The sequence below is a fragment of the Petaurus breviceps genome, unplaced genomic scaffold, assembly GCF_028583685.1.
Source record: "Petaurus breviceps papuanus isolate PSGF00001 unplaced genomic scaffold, PetGlider_PUasm1.0 174, whole genome shotgun sequence".
NCBI lineage: Eukaryota > Metazoa > Chordata > Mammalia > Diprotodontia > Petauridae > Petaurus > Petaurus breviceps.
Genome location: NW_027185761.1, coordinates 60221359 through 60242106, shown reverse-complemented (window position 1 = coordinate 60242106; position 20748 = coordinate 60221359). Strand labels below are relative to the sequence as shown.

At 45.2% G+C, this 20748-nt stretch overlaps 1 protein-coding gene across 3 annotated transcripts in view; it reads left to right on the top strand.

Moving 5' to 3' along the window:
* The window catches only part of BBS9 (Bardet-Biedl syndrome 9), a 339648-nt gene extending 318915 nt beyond the window's left edge, over window positions 1–20733 (top strand). For all 3 annotated transcript variants that reach the window (XM_069084284.1, XM_069084282.1, XM_069084283.1), the window contains 2 exons: window positions 18998–19108; window positions 19560–20733. In XM_069084284.1, coding sequence (XP_068940385.1) covers window positions 18998–19108; window positions 19560–19591 — 143 coding nt within the window. In that variant the 3' untranslated portion in view covers window positions 19592–20733. The remainder of the gene's footprint in view (window positions 1–18997; window positions 19109–19559) is intronic.
* The last annotated feature ends 15 nt before the right edge of the window (window positions 20734–20748 follow it).

Genomic DNA, 20748 nt, shown 5'->3' with positions numbered 1-20748 from the left:
TTCACTCTTTTAAATTCCTTCTGTACACCTGTACCTCGCTTACTCTTTCCTCCTTCCCTCCCTCTGCCGAAATCTTGGTTGCTAAAGGATTTTGCCCCAGTGCATCCAAAGATCACATGTTGTTGTATTTTTTCTTTCTCATTGCCAAATCTTCGCCCAGGGCCTCTGAACCTGTATCTGTGAATTCCTATCTGAAAATCTGACGATAATATTTTAACCTAATTGGTTTCCTTTATAATCCTATATATTTTATTTTATGCATTAAAATCATCACTCTGAGAAGGTATCCCAGGCCTTGCCCAGACTGCTATGGGGCAGGATAGTGAGTCCTCAACCTAGAACAGGGCGAGACCCCGTGCTTCAGAGAAAGCCTGTGCCTGACCCAGAGCTCTCTACTGCATCCTCCAGGCATCAGCCATGTAAAGCATCCCATGTGACTCCTCTGCTCTGTCCTTCTCCTATTTCCTGTGGCTTCTGAAAGATTCTTTTAATTTTCTCATGCTTAAAGCCATCCAATACCCATTTCCTGATGCAGGTTCCTCTTTGTTTCCTCCTGTCACGTGTCCTGGATTTCCTAAGTCTTCAGCAGCCAACAGCTGCCTCTTCCTCTCTCTTCTTTTTTATTATTTTGCTTTCTTCTGCAGTTGGGCATCTTTTCTCAGGGTGGAGTGCTCTTCCCTTCAGTAATTTAATAGGGGCAGGTGGAATTTGCTGTTCCTACCTCCAAAACAAATCGAAATGATATCATCCTTGGCCTCCTGAACATCAAAATGTAAAAACCAACAGTGTGCCTGGCACATGGTGAGAACTATATACTAGCTGTGATGATGATGATGATGGTACCTGTTTTTTTCTGCTTCCCTGTGAACCTTCCTCTGAGTTTTCCCTTTTCCCACTTGGTTTCAGAACGTGTACCTAGCAAAGAGATTACAGCTTGTGTGGTGGGACCATGCAGAATCACAAGGGTGTTTATGGTCCTTGGGACAAGGGGTGTGAAGTGTTCCAGGAGCAAAGTCGAGAGAGTAACCTATGACATGGGACCCCGTGGAAGGTGATGGAGAAACTCTCAGGGCCCTGTGGGCAGGGACTCTGGGACCCCAGGAGACATGAGAGGAAAGGGACGGAGCTGATCCAGGATTGGGGAAAGCAACCCAGGGTGTCATGGCTAATCAGGAGAAAGTATACTTCTTGTCTTCCACATTTTAACTAATATTCATGGTAGATGAGTGTACAAGAACCATTGGCACCAGAAGCCAGATGACTAACCTTACCCTGCTGGTGATTTAATACCTCCACTTTTCCCACTTTCTTTCTTCCTTTTTTTTTTTCTTTAATTTCCATTTCCCTATTTTATTTTACAACTTCTTCCTAACCAGAATAGATTCCAGGAAGTCATAAACTTCTGTGGTAGTCACAGAATATCCCAGCTGGAAGGAATCTAGCATAACATTTTTCTCTCTACAGAGGAAAACTGAGACCCAAAGGGCTAGTGTACCATACGATGAGTTAATGACAGGCCTTGGTCTAGAACCCAGGTTTCCTGATTCATGGTCCCCATGCATTAAGTCAGTAGCTTACCAGTTCATCTACACATTGGCTTCTACCCTCAACAACCTTGTCCCTTTCTGCTCTCTCCATCAACACTTGACCATCTCCCTTTTCCATTTGTATTCTCTAGGTACTGAGGCTGCTGGAGGAAGTCACACCACTGAAGTTACATGGAAAAAAACTTTTATTCTTTCCTGGTTAACTCACTCTCACACTCCTCTGAGGGGCTGTTCCAAACCTTTCTTTCTCTCTGTAAGCCCCCATGTTTTCCCCAGGTCTCTCTCAGGAAATCCCTCTGTCTCCTACTTTATGGCCTTCAGGTGTGAACCTTCTTCTTATCTAACCCATGCTTCAAAGCTTTCTGCATTGTCACACATTCTCTCCTCATTGGTTCCTGACTTTTTCCCAAGGCTGACATCTGTGCACACTCTCATCTCTTCCAGGAGCTTGCCCTAGTCATCATTTCCCCTCTCCTTCTCATTAATAATCTCTCCTTATCTACTGATTTATTCTCCACTGCTTCCAAACATGCGCAATTCTCTCCTGCCCTTAAAACATCCTGCGTCTCTCCTCCACATCACATTCAGTCATCTAGAAGATTCATGTGTAATGATTGCCTCTGCTTCCTTGGCGTTCACAGGTTCTCAATCCCATGCAGTCTGGCTGTTAATCCCACTACTCAACTGAAACAGCTTTCCCCAACATCACCCACTAGCTGGGATATGCTGAATCCGGTGGCCTTTTCTACATCCTCATCCATCCTGATCTCATGGCAGCTTTTGATACTACACACTCCCCCCTTTCCATCTACCTCATGGATGCTCTCTCCTTCCTTCTATGATGCTACTTTCTCTTGGTTGTCTCCCCATCTTCTCATTCTTGACCAAAATATCAGTCATCTTCTGCCTCTTTAGTCAGAGGGTTCTCTGAGGCTCTGTCTCAAATCCATTTTTCTTTTCTCTTTATAATTTCCCTTTTCAACTTATGAAGCTTCTTCATGTATTCAAGTGTCTTCTCTACTCAAATGACTCCCAAAGCTCTCCGTCAGTGTTTCTGTTTGTCTGTCTGTGCCTCATGTCTGTCCTGAACTACTGTCATACATCATTAGCTGCTGCCAGCTATCTACTCCTGCATGTCCCATCAACATCTCAACTTCAGCATTTCTAAAGCAGAACTTATTTCCTCCCCTGACCCTTTCCCTCCTGTACACATCTCTGTGTCTGTTGAGAGCATCACTGTGACCTCAGAGGCACCTCTGGCTCTTCATTCACCCCCCCCCCCCCGATGTCTGTCTTCCCTGCACTACACCTCATCTGTCACTTCCTTACCACCTCGTATCTGAATTAATTGTATGGCCTCCTAATTGGTCTCTCCTATGTCTAGTCTTTCCTCTTTCTAATCCACCTTCCATCCCACTGCCAACACAATCCCAAGACACAGATCTGATCATGGCACTCCCCAGCTCCAAAACCCTTATTCCTCATTGCCCATAAAATAAAATGCAAACTCCTTAGCCCCACCTTTAAGGTCCTCCATAATCCAGCTCCCCCCAACTCTCTTCACTGACTTTATTTCACATGCTTTTGTGCTCTCCATGTTCTGGCTGAAGGCAGTCACAAGCTGGAGGTTACCTGCCCTCTCCCATTAGGCCAGGTGGGGAATATGAAATGACCAATGCCCTGGGAGGCCAACCCCCAGGGCAGGAAGACAAGGAGGTTGAGAGTTTTCACAAGCTTAAGAGGAAGACAGAGTAATGGAATTAGTTTTGGGAGAAGAATAGGAGTGGATGTCATGAACACAAGCTTTACTTCCCATCCTCTGATTGGGTGGTCACACACCCGTTGGGGAGTCATGCCATGAGACACCCAGCTTTGGAAGACTGCTGATCTAGTTTGTGGGAGGAAAGTTTACTGAACCTTTTTCTTTTAGGGGAATTGAAGAGGGGTTGAATGTGGAAAACTCCAACTAATTCTGAACTTGGAGGAATGGCTAATTTTTTCCTCTGTTTGTTTTGGGGAAGGAGAGGTGTTCACGGATGCACACAAGTTGGGGGAAATATAAAAAGCCTTGTGCCGTCAGAGTAAAATATTTTACAGTTGTTTGCTTAAATTTTTCATTAGGTATCATTTAATTTTGAAGTAACATGGGATAATGAACTACTGAGGGTCACAAATTGATGTCTTAATGACATCAAGGTGGGTTTTTTTTTTCATTCTTGATAGGAAACTCAAGTAGAAGGAGGCTTGGCAATGGCCATTCCAGTTTCCTGTTATTACTTTTCAACTCCATTTTCTAAGTTCACATTAGCTCTAGATACGTGTGTGCACATGCGTGTGTGTGTGTGTGTGTGTGTGTGTGTGTGTGTGTGTGTGTAAGGAATGTTTGTGGCTGAGTGATTCTTTGGAGCAATATAAAACCTAGACAGGCCAGAAGATCTGTATGGAAATACCAACTTCATCCCTGCCTTGCCACATTACCTTAGGAAGTTACTTAATCTCTCTGAGACTCAATGTCTCCCTATGTAAAAATGGAGAAAATAATATTTGTGGCACTGATCTCAGAGGAGCTAGTTGAAAAGCAGTGATTAAGGCCAGTCCGATGAGAAGAGCTCTAGAAGGATGCCCCAAGTCAGCAAGAAGCTTCCTGTATGCCAGCCATCAAGCTCAGTCCTGGAAATAGAAAGAAAGTGAGAAACAGGTGAAAATCAGGAATCTTCTGGTAGCTTTCCACTGCCGTTGGATTAGCATGCTCAGCAATGGCTGTTCCTCCCAGGCCCAGGCCTCTGGTGCTTGTATATTAAGTATATTACTTATATGATAATGTACATATTATATCTCATACCACATATTATCATATATAATTTATATTATAATGTATATTACTTATCCTAAGTCTATTATATTAAATACATTGTATACATTGTTTTATATAGCTTATACTATATATTATATAATTTATACTAAGTATATTACTTACATTATAATGTATATATTATATCTGATACCATATATTATCATATATAATTTATATTATAATGTATATTAAGTATATTACTTATTATTACTGAGTATGTCACTTCTTGCTTTAGTTGTCCACATTTGCAGAGGCTGGGTTGGAGTGAAAGCAGCCAGAGGTGATCAGGGTAGCAATATTAACCCCTCAGACTGGGCTAAGAAATCCCTGGGGTTTAAGAATTTGTCCAGGTGCTTGGCCCAGATCTGTGGTTCTGGCTGTCTACATCATCCATAAGGAATCCCACAGGAGTGGATCTTTCCCGTGCAGATGGTGTCTGGTCCCACCGCCTTGGGGACCACTCTGGACACTCCAGTCTTAGCTTTTCAAAGTTGGGGCTGTAATAGAAGAGAGCCAGTGGCATACAGGGTTAGTTCTCAAAGCCTTTTTCCTCAGTCTCCCCACACATGTGCTATTGGGCAGAGCAGCGAATGAGGGCCTGAGCCAGAGCCTGCCAGTCAGCCAGGGCAGGCTCAGGAAGTCCATGCCAGCCTCTGGCACACAGTGGCATGCCTCCTCCTCAGGGGTTGAGCCAGTATACTCCAGGAGCAGGTGGCTGGTCTGGGCAAAAAGAGAGAGGAAGAGATTTGGAATAGCTGCTGTGGCAGGTGGGGTAGGGAAACTGTTAGGGAGGTGTGACAGGATTGCCTTGCTGCAGTGAGGGCCTGTGTGAGGTTATGTAACAGAAGTTTGTAGGGAACCTGGGCAGGTCAAAACAAAGGATGCAGCTGGTGGATGTGCTCCAGTGCTGAGGTTTGGCAAGAAATTACTGAGAATAAGGCAAGGCAGGGGCAGGGGGGCAAAGGACAGAGTAAAGTGAAGAGCTGACCCGATTCGCCCAGAGGAACAGGACAGGGAATGAGCCCCCATCAGTATGCTTCCTCCCCTAGGTTATCAGCTTATATCAATTAGTTGGACTTCATTAACATTTAGAAAGGGGTATTTACTAAGGTGAGAAGCTAGGTGGCACAGTGGAGAGTGCTAGTCCTGGAGTCAGGAAGACCTGAGTTCAAATCTGGCCTCAGACACTTACTAGCTATGTGACCCTGGGCAAGTCACTTGACCCTGTTTGCCCCAGTTTCCTTATCTATAAAATGAGCTGGAGAAGGAAATGGCAAAGTACTACAGTATCTCTGCCCAGAAAACTGTAAATGGGGTCACAAAGTGGCGGACATGACAAGAGAAATTACAGCCAGTACAATGCATGCCCCCACAAGTCTGTGACCCACAGGGGAAGGTGCGCTCATAGTTAGAGGGTGTATGCAGCGGCGTGGCAGCCCCAGCTGCTGCAGCTGAAGGGCCCTAGAGATGTGAAATCACCTTCTTCTGGGATCCTGGTTGGGTCCTCATGGGGCCTAGTGTCTCCACAGCTCTCAGTGCAGACCCTGCCATTGGCTGCCGGCTGTTTTAGGGACACTGTTGGATGCTGATGAAACATCCATATTCTCGGATCCTCTGAAGTTCACCAGTTCTAGGAGACTGAGGCCTTTGCCCCCTCGTCCCTAAGGGACTCCTCATTGCCCTTAGTGAAAATAAGCTGAAATAGCCCAGAACTGGGCTCCCTTAATATCTGATACAAAACCCACAGGGTGTGACGGAACATCTGTATGCTTAGCACCACTGACAGAAGGATCGATCCATTAGAGGTGGTCTGTCAGAGCTAACAGAATCTGGGGCAGATGGTGGAGGGGGAGGGCAAGCGGAGGGAGTCCTGGTTCCAGTTCCAAGGTTCCAGGCTTCTGTGTTTTATTGTTTAATAGATGGGCCCCTTGCTGATATCTGTTGTCTTTGTCCAATATTTCCTTGACCATGATGTTTGGCCTTTGATGGATGTTTTAAGCAGGAATTTCCTGCTGGCCACAGGACTTCCATCAGACTGGGCAGCCTTTTAGCACTTAACATTACCGACTGTCCCTTGGGAGAGGCATTTCCCCCATTTACACCTGCAGGGATGTCTCTTCTCTAGCAGCTAGGTTGCATAGTGGTTAGAGCACTGGGGCTGGAGTCAGAAAGACCTGAGTCCAAAATTGGCCTTAAAAACTCAGTAGCTGTGTTATATCGACCAAGTCGTTTAACCTGTTTGCCTCAGTTTCCTCAACAATAAAATGGGGAAAATAATAGCATCTACTTCCCAGGGCTGTTGTGAGGCTGGGATGAGATAATCCTTGTAAAGCTCTTAGCAAGGTACTTGGCTCATAGTAGGTGCTATATAAATTATATCCATCATCATTGTCTTCCTCCTCCTCCTCATTATCATTATTGGTCTTATACTGTCTCTTCCTCTCTTTGACTTCCTTCCACACTGGGATTCCCAGGGTGAGGGGCATGGAGCTTTAGAACTGAAAGGAGACCTCAGAAGCCAACTAGTTCAACCCCACTCAGTTTACAGAAAAGGAAACCAAGGTCTGAGGAAGTTAAGTCACTTGCCTGAGGTCGCCCCAGTTGTAAGCATCAAGTGGGATTTGGACCCAGGTTTTCTGACTCCAGAGTCGGGGTTCTTTCCCCTGCAACACACTTAATTAGAAGGGCTGTATAAACATGTGGTGAGGGGAATTGGTGCAAAGAATAACAGGAAACACTGGGAAGTTTTGAGGAAAGTGAAAATAATGGTGAGAGGGATTTTACCCCCCACAGAAAGAAAATGTGAAAAAAATGACTAAGTTTCATGGAGAAACAAAACAAAACAGAGGCTTCTGGGTCATTATCCCAGAATATTTACTAAGCCGTCTTGGTAGGACGTGGCCAAACCATGGTCATGAGATATTGGAGTGGCCTGGGCGCCCGGCACTTTAGGGATGACTGATGACTTCCACGACTTTGTTTTCCACCCAGTCCCATGAAATACTTCTCAAGTCAACAAGTGCCTACCATTTGTAAAAGGAAGGCATCACTTTCTCTTCATTCTTTCACTCCGTGTGTGTTTATCTTCCTCTGGGAAGCCTGTTTGCTTATCAGTGGACTGTATCACCAGCTGGACAGTGAAGCTAGAAATAGGGATCTTTTAGAGTACAGCTTTTTGACATACTTCCTTCTGAGAGCACAGGTATTTGACCAGTCCCACATCCCCAGGCTTTCATTCCCAGAGTTAGTGGGAGAAGAAGCTGCTGTATCTTTCATTAGAATACTGTCTGCCGAGAAGCCCTCCAGCCCTCATCGGGTGGACAGCAGATTTGTAAATGCCATTTGCAGATGATGCTTAATGCAAGGTGTACTCTGAAATACATTGTTTCTGTTCACAGACTTCCTCTTTGAGAAGTCCCTCAGAAGTCCAACCAATGACCATTGTGATTTCTTGTGAGAAAACAAATCCACCCCATTTTTTAGCCTCTTATCTTAATTTTTCATCTATTTGTTTTCTGTTATCTCGTAGTTTTGCATTTCTTAGTTGTGGTGGAAATACTGGTAAATAGAAAACCATGACTATCATTATCCCTACTGATCATTAGAGAGTGAACACTTGAAAAATTCACATTGCGAAGTCTACGTCCCTCTAAGGGGAGGTGGGCTCAAAACCACAACCTGGAGGGTCCTTAAATGAATGTCTCTTACTACCAGACTCTGGTTTTGGGGAACAGTACAAAGCTGCTAACCTTGGACTTTCAGCTTGGGAAGATCAGTCCAGTGTTTTTGTACTGTGCCTCTGTTTCTTCCCCAGCTTCACTCTCCTCTTTTTTAGAAGTGAGGGTTTTGTTTTAAGACGCTGTATTTAATAGCTTTGGGGCCTCGTGGCTCCCAGTTTTGCTTATGACTTATGGAAGCCTCTCCTTTTCATCTGTTCAGTGAGTCTCTGTGACTGTGTTTCTGACCCCTCATGGTGGCTGTGCCGGGTTTCTGCTGGTCAGCTCCTTGGGTCGGGCTGCACAGACTTACTCTGCCTTCTGCTGTCCTCATTTTCCTTGTTTGGAAAATGACTTTAAATGACACTGTTTCTTGGGCAGCCCCTGGAACAGCAGATCTTTATACCTACAGAGCCACTTTGGCATAGTGCCCAAGATTTTATTCTGTTTCCTTATTGTATTAAGGAAAAAAAAAAAAAAAAGGACAAAGACTCCCTGTCAAGGTGTCTTTTTTTTTTCCTTCTTGCGACCTGTTTGTCCCCGGAGTGACTTGGCCGAGCTGATACTTTGGCAGCCGGTACCCATTCTGTATAATTTCTGAAATGGCCCAACTGGGTCTGGATTCTGACTTCAGCTCGGGCTGTGGACCGATCTCAAGTGGAAGAAGCATTGCCAGATGATGACTTTTGGGAAGTCATCATCATTGATGCAATGGTTTTGCTCTGGAGACTTCCTGCATCTCTTGTTCAATAGCCAGGCCAAAGGAAAGTCTGTACTTTGGGCTGCAGTGGTGATTATTTTCTTCTCTTCCTCTTGATGATCAGGGGAGTTTAGATTGAAGTCTTCCCAGGACAAGCTGCTCTTCTGGTACCATTCTCTTAGGTCTGGTGTTCTGGGAAATATTGCTCAAGTGCTTAAAAAGCATTGATTGTGGTAGTTGAGTCAAAACTTCGGACTGAAAGCTCATTGTCTGATAATTATCATTAGTAGTCTATTATTATCATTACTAATATTAGCTTTTTTCTGACTCTTTGAGAGCTGGGGCCTTGTTTTTACTTTGTTTCCATGGCCATGCTTTCTTTCCCAGGGACCAGCACATAGTGAATGCTGACTGTATACTTGCTGCCATGACTTCACACCTCTAGACTCTTCACTCTACCATTCTATTTCTCTTTTTGTGTTTGTCCTTTTATAAGAGGAGCACAGGTTAGAAAGCATTTGGAAATGGCAAGATCTTGGAAAGGAGTTTTTTCTCTACCTCTGATTTCTCTATCCCTAGGGCTTAGTGACAAAATAGAAACTTAAACCCAAAAGGAGAGAGTGTTTTTGTCCTGGTGAAATACCGTTCTTATCATTCTGTTGAAGACTAAGCCCTAAGAAAGATCTCCCATTCCATTGCCAAGGGCCTTCGCTTTTGATCAACAGGCCAGGAAAAGTAAATATTAACTTTCCCTCCTTCCTCATTTCCAGACACAAATTGAAGACTTCTTTCGTATTCCTGTTTGGGACTTTTAATGGTCTTGTTAACATGTGTAAAAACATTGTGTTTGGAGACTCTCACAAAGCTGTTGGTACCTCCCCCCCCCCCCAAATACTGTTTATATTCTTTCTGGGTGTGTGTCTTTCCAAATTCTTCAGATTAGGAACCAAACGTGTTACAAAAACAGATGTAACGCAAATGAGTACATTCTCATTTACTTCTGGGAGCAACATTGAGAGGACTTTGTGGTAACTTGAAGGTGCTGTCACCCTGTGGGATGCTTGTACTGACCAGAGCCTCTCTGCCCCCAGTTTGACTCTTTGTAACTGATAAAAGATCTCCAGTGTCAGACAAGAATCCAGGCACCCAGGGTTGGGGGCATTGGGAAGCAGCATTTTCTCGCTCTCGCTCTTGCCAGCAGCTAATGGGGGAATTCACTTTATGAAGCCCTGTTTACAGACTGACATCTGGAGAAATTCTTAAACTGGACCCATTCCAAGCTGTCAGATTTAGGCGCTGCTCTTACTTTTTGTAAGTAGAACTATTTTCCCCCTGCTTGGTTCAGTTTCCTGTAATTACCAGTAGACGAAGATAGTTGTGCTACCAGTTTCTTAATCCTTTGTAGCAGGTTCAGTGCCAGTTTTAAAGGGTGGGCACGCTAACAGATTGTTTGCAGAAGGGACCTTAGAGGCCACTAACCCCCACCCCCAGTTTTTTAGGCAAGGGCACAGACCCAGAGAAGGGAAATTCCTTACCTAGAGTCACACAGCAAATGTGTCTCCAAGGTGGGATTTGAGCCTAGGTCTTCTTCATTCCAAGTCCAATACCCTGTTCACTGCACCATGCTACCTCTGAGTGAGTGTGTAGAAGATTAAACTATCTCGTAGCAGTGTTCTAAACAGATGCTTGCCTGGGATCCCAACTCCCTATGAGATCAGGGCTTGGCTCTTAAACCAGATAGTGTGCATCTCATTCAGGTGCTCTGAAAACGTTCTAGACACAGTCACATTCATACATTTGGCTTCTGCTGAGAAGTATGACATGGAAACAGGCAAAGCCTTGAACAGAGTTTAGGCTCTGACTGTGTGTGTGTGTGTGTGCGTGTGTGCGTGTGTACGTGTGAGTGTTGGGGTCAAAGGATGCTTAATAAGTAGAGGAATTAATCTCTGGGGTTTTCTACAATAAGACCATCGAATAATAATGGTCACCTCCAATGTTTCTCTGTAGTTATTATAAGTAATAATTAATATAAATAATATGACATGAGTAATAACTGGTGATAAGTAACAACCAACATAGCATAAGTAACATAAATAACATAATTACTAATGCAATAATGAGTATAAGTAATAGCTAGCATAAGTAATAACTAATATAAATACCTGTTGTAAGTAATAAATCACATAATTAACAAATGATATAAATAATTAAGATAATTAATAACTGATATAAGTAACAGCTAATATAACATGTAATATAACTAATAGAAGTGATAAATAATAGAAATAACTAACAGATATAACATGTGTAACAAATAATAACTAGCTTACACAGGTAACATCAATAACTAATACAAGTAACAACAAACATAAAATATATAGCATAAATGAGAGCTAATATGACCTAGGTATTATAAGCAACATAAGTAATAACTGGCACAATTACTAGTAAAAGTAATAACACAACAGGTCATATAAGTAATAAATAACATAATGACTAACAGACCACATAAGCAGTAATGAACATAACTTATATAAGTAATGAACTAATACGAGATGGAGGGCATCAGGGCATAGGAAACAAGCCTTTGGCTTGGAGTTTGGAGCTGTGGGCTCTCAGAGCAGCCGTCAGCACTTGCTTGGGGCAAAGAGAGTGCGGTGGGTGTAGCAGAGAGAGCCTCATCCGGAGCCGTGGGCCTGGGTTTGGGTCTCCGATGTGCCACTTTGTCCCCCTGTAACTGCAGGCTAGTCATTCACCCTTCTCACACAATGGGCACAATAAATATTCTGACACTATTCAGGTTTCCCAGGACCTTAGATTCGGACCTGGACGTGATCCTGGGAGTCATTCGTCAGCTCCCCCATTTTGCAGATGTGGAACCTGAGGTCCCAAGGACCAAGCGACTTTCCCAGGGGGTAGAATGGAGATTCACACCTATATTTACTGACTCTGAATCTGAGTCCAGTGTACCAGGCCTCCTCTTGTGTAGGGAAAATGGTTCTGACCTCTAAATGGGAGTAGTTGCTGCCCTTTGGAGAGATTGCTATGGTTTCCTCATGTGGCTGCCACGGGGCAGTCCAGTGCAACACAAGGGAAGTGGGGGTGGGGGCAGGGAGGCAGAGAAGCTCTAGAGACGATTTCTCTTGGAACTCGAGGCCCCAGGTGCTCTCTGGTACAGTAAATACAAGCAGAAGAAGCTACGTGCAGGATAAAGTAATTATCAGAGGGAGACACTGGGGTTAAGGGTGCTAGGGAAGGTGTCCTGTAGGAAGACAGAGAGGACATCAGTTGGAGCAGAAGAAGGAGATCCTTCCAGGCATGGGGGACAGCCAGGAAAAAAGTCCGGAGTCCGGAGATGGAGGGTCTTGTTTATGGAGCAGACAGACGGCCAGTGCTGCTGGACTGGAGAGTACAAAGAGGACTGGTTTAAAAGTAGGAGGGGCCTGGGTCATGAAAATGCCCAACAGAGCATTTTGAATTTGATCCTGAGGTAGTAGGGAGCCACCGGAGGTTACTGAGTGGGAGGGTGTGTGGGGTACAACCGTCCCTGTGCTTTAGGAAAATCTCTTTAGTGACTGAGTGAAGAATGGGTTAGAGAGAGGAGAGACTTGGGGCAGGGGGACCTAGCGTCCAGGTGTGGGGAGATGACTGTGGCTGAGGAAAGAGAGGGGAGTGTTCTAGAGATAATAGTGAAGATAAGGCGGTCTGAGGCTGTGGAGAGTCCTAGATGCCTGTGGGCCTGGGACGATGGTGTTGCCTCTGCAGTCGCAGGGAAGGTAGGAAGGGGTGAGAGTTTAGGGGATATCAGGATAACGAGTTTGGTTTTGGACATAGTTCAGATTGTCTACTGGGCACCCATGGAGTGTGTCTGAGAGGCAGTTATATGTGCAAGGATTACAGTAATGTAATTAAAAAGAACACTGAATGCTACATAATTATAATGATCATTCTGGGCCCCAAAGTAGCCTGTGAAAAGGCGCCTTCTTCCCACTTCCTTGAAAAAGACCGAATGTGGAACACTGCATTGAATGTCAGACTTAGAAGATTTGGCTAGTCAAGATTTTGTTTTCTTTTCTTTTTCTTTATTATAAGGAATAGCTTTTTATAATGGTGAAATATAGGGGAGGGATAAATCAGGAAATGTAGGTGTTAGAAAAACAAAAATATTTTTTAAAACTTGCTTGTTAAAAAAAAAAAAAGAGCGAGAGATGCCCTAAGGAGTGTTGAAGTCATTCAAGAATCATGTTCCTCTGCAAACTTCTCCTTACAACTTGTAATAAAAATAAAAAAAGCTTCTCTTTGCCTATGGCATAAAGCCCCTGACCATGGCCCTCCACAGTCTGGCTCCACCCTTCTTGTCTGGCTTTATCTTAAATTCTCCCCTTTTATGTGTTCTGTGTTTCAGGAAAAAAAAATGGAACCGCTCTGCATTCCCTCTTCTCATCCTGCCCTCTCGCATCTCTCTGCCTTCCCTCCCCTCCCCCATTTGCCCAAGTCCTTCCTTTCCTCCAAAGCTCCCCATCGTGACATCTTCGGGATCGATGCCTGGTTATCTCTTTGCCTTTTATTTCACTGGCCCTTTTATCATGACTATTTATGTGCTTTCCCTCCCCACCCCCATTATGTGGTAAATGTCTTGAGACAAGGGACAGTTCCCAGCACATAGTAGGAACTTTATGTTAAACTTAATGTTTAGGTCGCTGTATTGAATTCACAGACTTGCATCTCTTTCCTCTTTCTTTCCAGGATAGTATTTCTTCCCTTCTCTTCTGTACCAAACCTCTTTGTCTAGATTTTTAAAACCCCCATTGAAGGAGACTACACTGCATTTTTTTTCCTGCTGCCCATAGCAATCAGTAAATGTTAATAATTTTTCTAAGCAGCTATATTTTCCCGTCATACTGTCTGGGAGAGGAATAAATCGGCCCTTAATGTTTTACATGGACTGCTAAGGAAATCCCTTTTCAATAAACAGGCACCTAATACGTTGGAATCTTGCCTCCATTGCGCTTATTTGTCAAGAGAGATGGTTGCTGACTACAATTATAGCCTGGGCTCACTTATTTCCTCAATATAGTGTCTGTTTATGATGTTTTCACTGTAGTAACAAGACGTGTACCTGGATTTTTGGCAGCTTTCAGCGGAAATCCTCTCTGCCAGGTAGACATTTAACAGCGTGCCTCTGTAATTATCCTTTGCAGACACCCACTGAAGATGGAAGCAAGGGCAGAGACCTGGGGACGAATGGCCCAGTCAAAATAATATCTCCAGTACTGAGGCTTTTAGTGGTTGAGAAGGCAAAGGACAGCCCCAGGGAATTCAGAGGGGTTGGGACAAGAGGAATAACAGCAAACAGCTGCCCAGAATTGATGTTGGGACAGACATTGAAAAGCCCGTGAACTGAAGGGAAAATGCTGTCCCATGATAGAGAAGTGAAGCAGGAAACAGCCTGGGCCAGGATCATGGGCAAAGAGTAGAGGCCAGGTCAGGAGGGCTGCCTGGAGCATGTTGTAGAGGGCCAGTGCCCTGACTGGAAAGCCCCGCGAGATGGGCCTGGGAGAAACCAAGGCCAAGGTCTAGCCTGGGACAGGTGGCCTGCTTCTCCCAGGGGCTTGTTTGAGTTCAGCTTTCTAAAGAAGCACCTCAAGACTTCCTTCCCAGTCCACTTAAGGACAACCAGTCTGTCTTAAAGAGTCCAGGCCGTCCCAGTGCATTGCCCTTTAAAGCTGCCTCTTTGTCTGTCTTTGAAGACAGTGCTTTGTCCTTCCCAGTGGAAGGCAGCAGTACTCTCCATTGAAACCATTGTCCTGAGGTTGTGCCATCCTGACCAGGTCAGCAGTGCCAACATCCGTGGCCCATGAGCTCGAGCTGGCCCCAAGCCTCAGATCCGTCTATACCCCCATCTTACTTTCCACCTAGGCCATGTCCTGGCCATCCACCCTGCTGCTGTTCCCTCCAGAGCACAGGACCTTCTGAGGTCCTTCCCAGGGTGACTGAATGCCAACCCTGCTGCGACTGAAGAGAAAGCCCTAGACGGGCACATCCTGACCAATAGGAGAGTATTTAGTGAAATCGGCCCTCGCGGCCATTTTCACGCCAGTCTGCATCTTCCAGTCTCTTGTTCTGGGAGAAGGAATTGAACTGGTTCTCTTGGTGCTTTTGCAGAGGACACGCCAAGGGACTTCCTCAGGCTCTGTTCCCCATGGGATCGCGGGGTTGGGGCTTGAGAACTGGACGGAGCTTTCAAGGTCATCCATCCAACTCATTGTACAGATGAGGAAACTGTGTCTTAGAAGGGTTAAGCGGCTTGACCCTGGTCACACAGACAGTCAGACGAGAGAATGGAACTCACATTTTCCTGACTCCAAAGTCTGGATCTCTCGACTGCGCTTTTCCCCAAATCTCTGCCTTCCTTTTCCTGGGACTCCCCAAATCCAAACACCTCTTCTCGGCCACTACTCCCCTGTATGTGTTTCTGTATCTTGACAGCAGAGTCTGATTTGCCCTCGATGGATCCCTGGCCCTTAGCACGGTGCCATAGTAGTAAACACTTAATGAATGCTATTCATGGATAAAGATATAAAAAAATAATAATAGCTAACACTTATATAACACCTGAGTGCTCTATGAGTCTTATCTTATTTGATTCTCACAAACCCCTGTGCTGTTATTATCCCTATTTTATAGGTAAGGAAACTGAGGCAAACAGGCTTAAGTGACTCGCCCAAGGTCACACAGCTCAGAAGTGCCTGAGGTTGGATTTAAACTCAAGTCTTTCTTACTCCAGGCCAAAAAGGGGAGATTCAGATTCCCTGTAGACACAAATTTCCCAATAATTAGAATTACCTCACAATGAGGTGGGCAGCCTCAGTGGGCGTAGTGGGGGCCTCTTCCCTTGAAGTCTTTAAGCAGAGTCTGGATGGCTGCTTTATTGCTGTGTTGTAGTTGGGATTCTTGTCCAAATTCATGCTGGGCTAGATGGCCACAGCGGCCCCTTCCCATCCGATGGTCTGTGATTTTGGGGGGCAGGGACACATCGCTGCCTTGGAGCCAGAGACTGTGTGGCCTCTTTCTGCCTCCTCACTGCTCAGTACATAGTAGGTGCTCAGTCAATGGACTGTCACATGCTGATTTCATACAGATACTGTTGAGGTCAGATGGCCTGGAGAGCTTCCTCTCCCATTTTAATATCCCGTGACATTTTATTTTCTTAATTCAGTTTTATGTAAAAACTTACCTGTTGGTTTTCTATTACGTGAAGAGATTTTATGGCACATTGTTAGAACTTAAGAATCATTCTTTAGAAGCTTTATTGGAGAAAGAAATACCATGATGTTTGGATTAATATTGTGAAAGGCTGCTTGAGAGTGGGCCAGGAGAGCTTTGGATTTGGAAAGTACTGAGTGCTTGACCTCTAACTCAGAAGGTGCCAGTTCTTTTCCTATAGAGGCCCATTGGCTTGGATGCATCATTGAAAACACCATTGGCGTTGACCTGTAGCTATGGTTGCTCAAGACCTCAGTTAGGACAGCAAGTGCCTTCCCTTATTCCCTGGTCATAGCCTGGGATCAACATTTTCAGTGAAGAGAGTGGAAGTCTGGATCAGGGGACAAAATAAAAAGCATTTTTGCCCCTTTGTTTTTTATTTATTATATATCTCCTTAAAACTCATTGGAGTATTTATGCTAACTGTCTGACCGTAGAGCTCCTTGGAAAATGTTTATCTTTTCTGTGGCTCTGATGGCGGAACTGACAGTGTCATGACTGTATTAGGATGCCAAGATCTCGTTCAGCAAGCCCCCTTCAAAGACTGACATCTCTGTTCCTCTTGGCCAAGCAGATTTCAGTAGAGATCAGTTATGTTCATTTTAGGGTCAGGGCATTTTTTTTAATTGATCCAATTTTTGTTCTTTTGCAATAATCACTTCCCATTCAATGCTCTCCCACCCCTTGGTACTTTCCTCTTAAAAATGTGTTTGGTTTGTTTTTTTAAGCCAAACAAACCCAGCTAACATAGTGATTGCAGTGGATAGTGCTGGTAATTTACCATTTCCTATCAGAATAAGGAAGTGTGTTGATATCAGTCATTTGGAGCCAGTGCTGACCATTGTCTTTGGCCTGAGTTCCTCTGTCTCGCGATGTGGTCTTTGTTTAAATCACTGCGACCACTGCATCCGCTGGCACTTCAATTCTGTTGTCCACCCCCAGGTCTTGCCCTTGTTCCTTGTGGTGCAGGGATACTCCATTACAATCTGGTGCCACAGATCATTCACGTGTCCCCCCAGATGATGGGGATCAGACGTTCTCAGAAGTAACAGAAGCCCCTGACACTGAAGCTTCCTTCTAGCCAGTGCCTTCCTCCTACTGTACCGCACGCATTATCATCAACATTTAAAAGTACCCGGAGCACACACACCATTGTTCAAACATTAAGGAAAGAGGAATGTTCAAGGAGCGCTTTAAAATCTCCTCTGATTTCCAAGCAACAAGAAAGAAAGAAAAATTGGTCAAGAATCTTTCTATTGTATCAGAAGACGCATCTAGCAAATTAGAACATTCTGATTAAAGGGAGACTGTCGTTCAGATGAACAAGATGTGGCCTGATAGACTTTTTCTTCTGAGATGAAGCTGGGGGATAATGTATACAGAGACAGCCTCAGCATCAAGAAGACACGGTCTTGAGTACAGTACCACCTCTGACATCTGTGTGACCCTGGATAAGTCATTTAAGTACCCCAGGCAACTCTCGGAGACTATGGAGAACAAGGCACATCCCGATCTCAGTTGGCGAAGGGTGTTTCCTCACTTGGAGTTCCTTAAGTCCATTTGAAAAATTTAATAATTTTTAGGGGTAGCTACGTGGCGCAGTGAATAGAGCACCAGCCCTGGAGCCAGAGGATTTGAATTCAAATCCGGCCTCAGACACTTAACACAAAACCTGACTGTGTGACTTTGGGCAAGTTACTTAACCCCAATTACCCTCCAAAAAGCAAAAAAACAAAAACAAAAAAGGAGAAAAATTTGGGGTGACTATATGGTGCAGTACATAGAGCACTGGCCCTGGAGTCAGGAGGACCTGAGTTCAAATCCAGCCTCAGACACTTCACACACACACACACACACACACACGCACACGCACACACACATTCATACACAAACTAGCCATGTGACCTTGGGCAAGTCACTTAACCCCAATTGCCCTACCTTGCCCCATCCAAAAAGAAAAAAAAATAATTTTTAAAAGTCTTTAACTGATATAAGAAATTAGGGAGAAACTCAAGTTGAATAGAGTCCTAAGTAGACAATAAAACCAGGACGGAGGGGTTGGCTTTGTTCTACCCTGGCCCAGGGAGCAGAACCAGCAGCAGTGAGGCGAGCTACAAAGAGCCCCATTTAGGCTTGACTCCTGAGCAATGTTCCTAAGACTGAGAGCTGCTCTGGGAGGAATGAGCTGTTGTGGATGTGTCCATCTTGGAAATCCTCCAGCAGGAGCTCAGGCACCTTTAGGTCGGACACGGGGTCGTTGGAGCTCCTTTTCAAATCCAGGTCAGACAAGACGGTCACTGAGGTCCCCACTTCCTCCAGAATCCTGTTTCATGTCTACCAGATGTAGGAGGTGGCAGCAAATCGATCTGGTCAGGTTATAGGTGAAATTCAAAAATTCTCTCATTTTTAACAAGTAAATCCCCAGGACCTTTATGGCGAGGGGTTAGAAAAGCACTGTTGCACCCCATTTTCCTGGACTTGCCTCTGAAATCTGCCTTGTGGCTTCCTGCTCTGTCCCTAGGGTACGTGCCAGACAAAGTTATGGAGTTTAGACATAATCTAGTGACAGGAAGGGGCTGCCATGGAACCCGCTGGAGAAGCCCGACAGGTGCTGCCGCGTTGCTCCCGCTCACCCTCGTTGTTCTTGTTGTGGGTTCCCATGATCTGGCGTGGATGGGGATTCTGACTTGGAATTCGATCCATTAGAGTGTGGAGGCATGGCCACTCTGTCTCGAGTCTCACCTGGTGGGCGCAGGGAAGTGGGGCGTGCTGGATGCTGGCTCAGACTTTTGTTTGGTGCCATATGCCACATCGCTTCTCACCTGTCTGGTCACACGCTGAGCTGTCACCACTGGTGGGAAGGCAGATTCTTTTCTGGCCTCCCCTTCAGGCTTTCTTCTTCTTGTTCACCCAGGTGGTTGTGCTACCATCCCAGAGCTAGACCCAGACGAGAGAACGGCAGTGCAGGACTCGAGAGGCATGTTCCACGATCACAGGCACCTGGCCGCCCAGACCCTCCAGCCAGGTAAGAGGAAGGAAGCCCTTTGCCAGCCCCAGTCCCACTCCCCATTCACCAGCAGACCTGAGGTTGAGCATTCTCTGTGCGGGAGAAGACTTCAGCAACCTGAATGACCTCAGCTCCCTAACGTGTCTCCTCTGCATTTAGATCTGGGGTTCTTACCACTTTTTTGTACCATGACCCCTTGGGCAGGCATTCTGGGGAAGCCTATGGACAGACCCCTTCTCAGGATAACATTTTTTGAATGTCTTAAGTAAAATATACAGACTTACAAAGGAGACCAATTATATTGAAATACAGAAATCAAAATATAAATTTGATTAAAATGTTCAGACCCCAAGTCTGTGATGTAGTCCCGAGTCATTGGATCTTAGGACTCTTGCCTCTGCAGCTGAGGTTGACCAACCTGTCTAATTTCTTAATTATTTAGTGCCTCTTCTCCTCCTTTCTTTTCCAGAATCTTCTCCCCCTCCCACATTTCTGGAATAATCAGAATGGAGCCATCCATTTGGGCAGGAGCTAAGCTTCCTCAGGTTGGCCATGTGCAGAAGCAGCTTGGGAGTGGTCTCAGGCTTGGAGCCCACTCCCCTCTTCGAGGGGAGCTTCAGGTATAGCAGGAAGGAAGACATCAACCCTGGGAAAGGCTTTGTTGTTGCTTGTAGATCCGTTGGAACTTGGACTGCACAGCATTCTCACCCCCATGTGCCTGCTTTGGGGGATGGAATCCAATGGCAGCATTGGGGACAGTTGGTTCCCTGCTGAATTCTACAGCCCAAAGGTTCCCGGTTGTTGGGAATGACCCTGTCTAGCAAAGGTACCACTTAGTAAGGCTGCGGAGCCTGGATTTGATGTACCGTCTGAGGCTTCTGTTAGCTGACGCTTGTCTAACCTCCCCCATCAAAAGGGAGAGAATGCTGGGACCCTTCTGATCCATCATAAGATGTTAAAAACACACAAACACAAGCTCAGACTTTCTTCCTGGCTTAGTGCATGCCCCTCTCCTTGAAAGAGGGAAACTTTGTTCTGTCCCAGAAAACGGACTTTACACGTTTTCAAGGTACGGAAGGTCAGCCTCCTGCCATTCCTTTTTCCAGGGCCCCTGTTTACATAGGGACACACTCTTTATATAAACTTTAATGGATTCAGGAACCAGAAAAGTTTCCTGCCAATTCTTTGGGCTTGAAGTGACTTGCTCAAAGCCATTTTACTCCTCGGTAGACATGTTTACACTCGTCTCGAACCCCCCCAAACCCCCAGAAACCACTGTGGGGAGGGGAGCATATAAAAAGGTCCAGTAACAAGTTCATTGTTGATCTCTTTTTTAAGGAATTGAAAATCAGCACCGACTATGTTAACTATTTGTTATTACTATTACACGTCTTTGAAAGAAGCAAAAGTTATTTTTTAAAAAGTAAGCATTTATAATTACCCATTACCTAGACCCAAAGTGGGGCAGCTCCCACCACCAGCTTTAATCACATTCAGCCCATGATGCATGTACCAAAAGGCCATGTCCCCCTTGGCCTACTGCTGCAAGAACGCAGCCTAGCTTGGGAAGGTTAGCTTGGCAATACCCTACAAAGCCATGGGGTGGGGGTGGGGGGGAGAGCGAGATGGACCAACACAAAACCTGTCCCCGGTCTCTG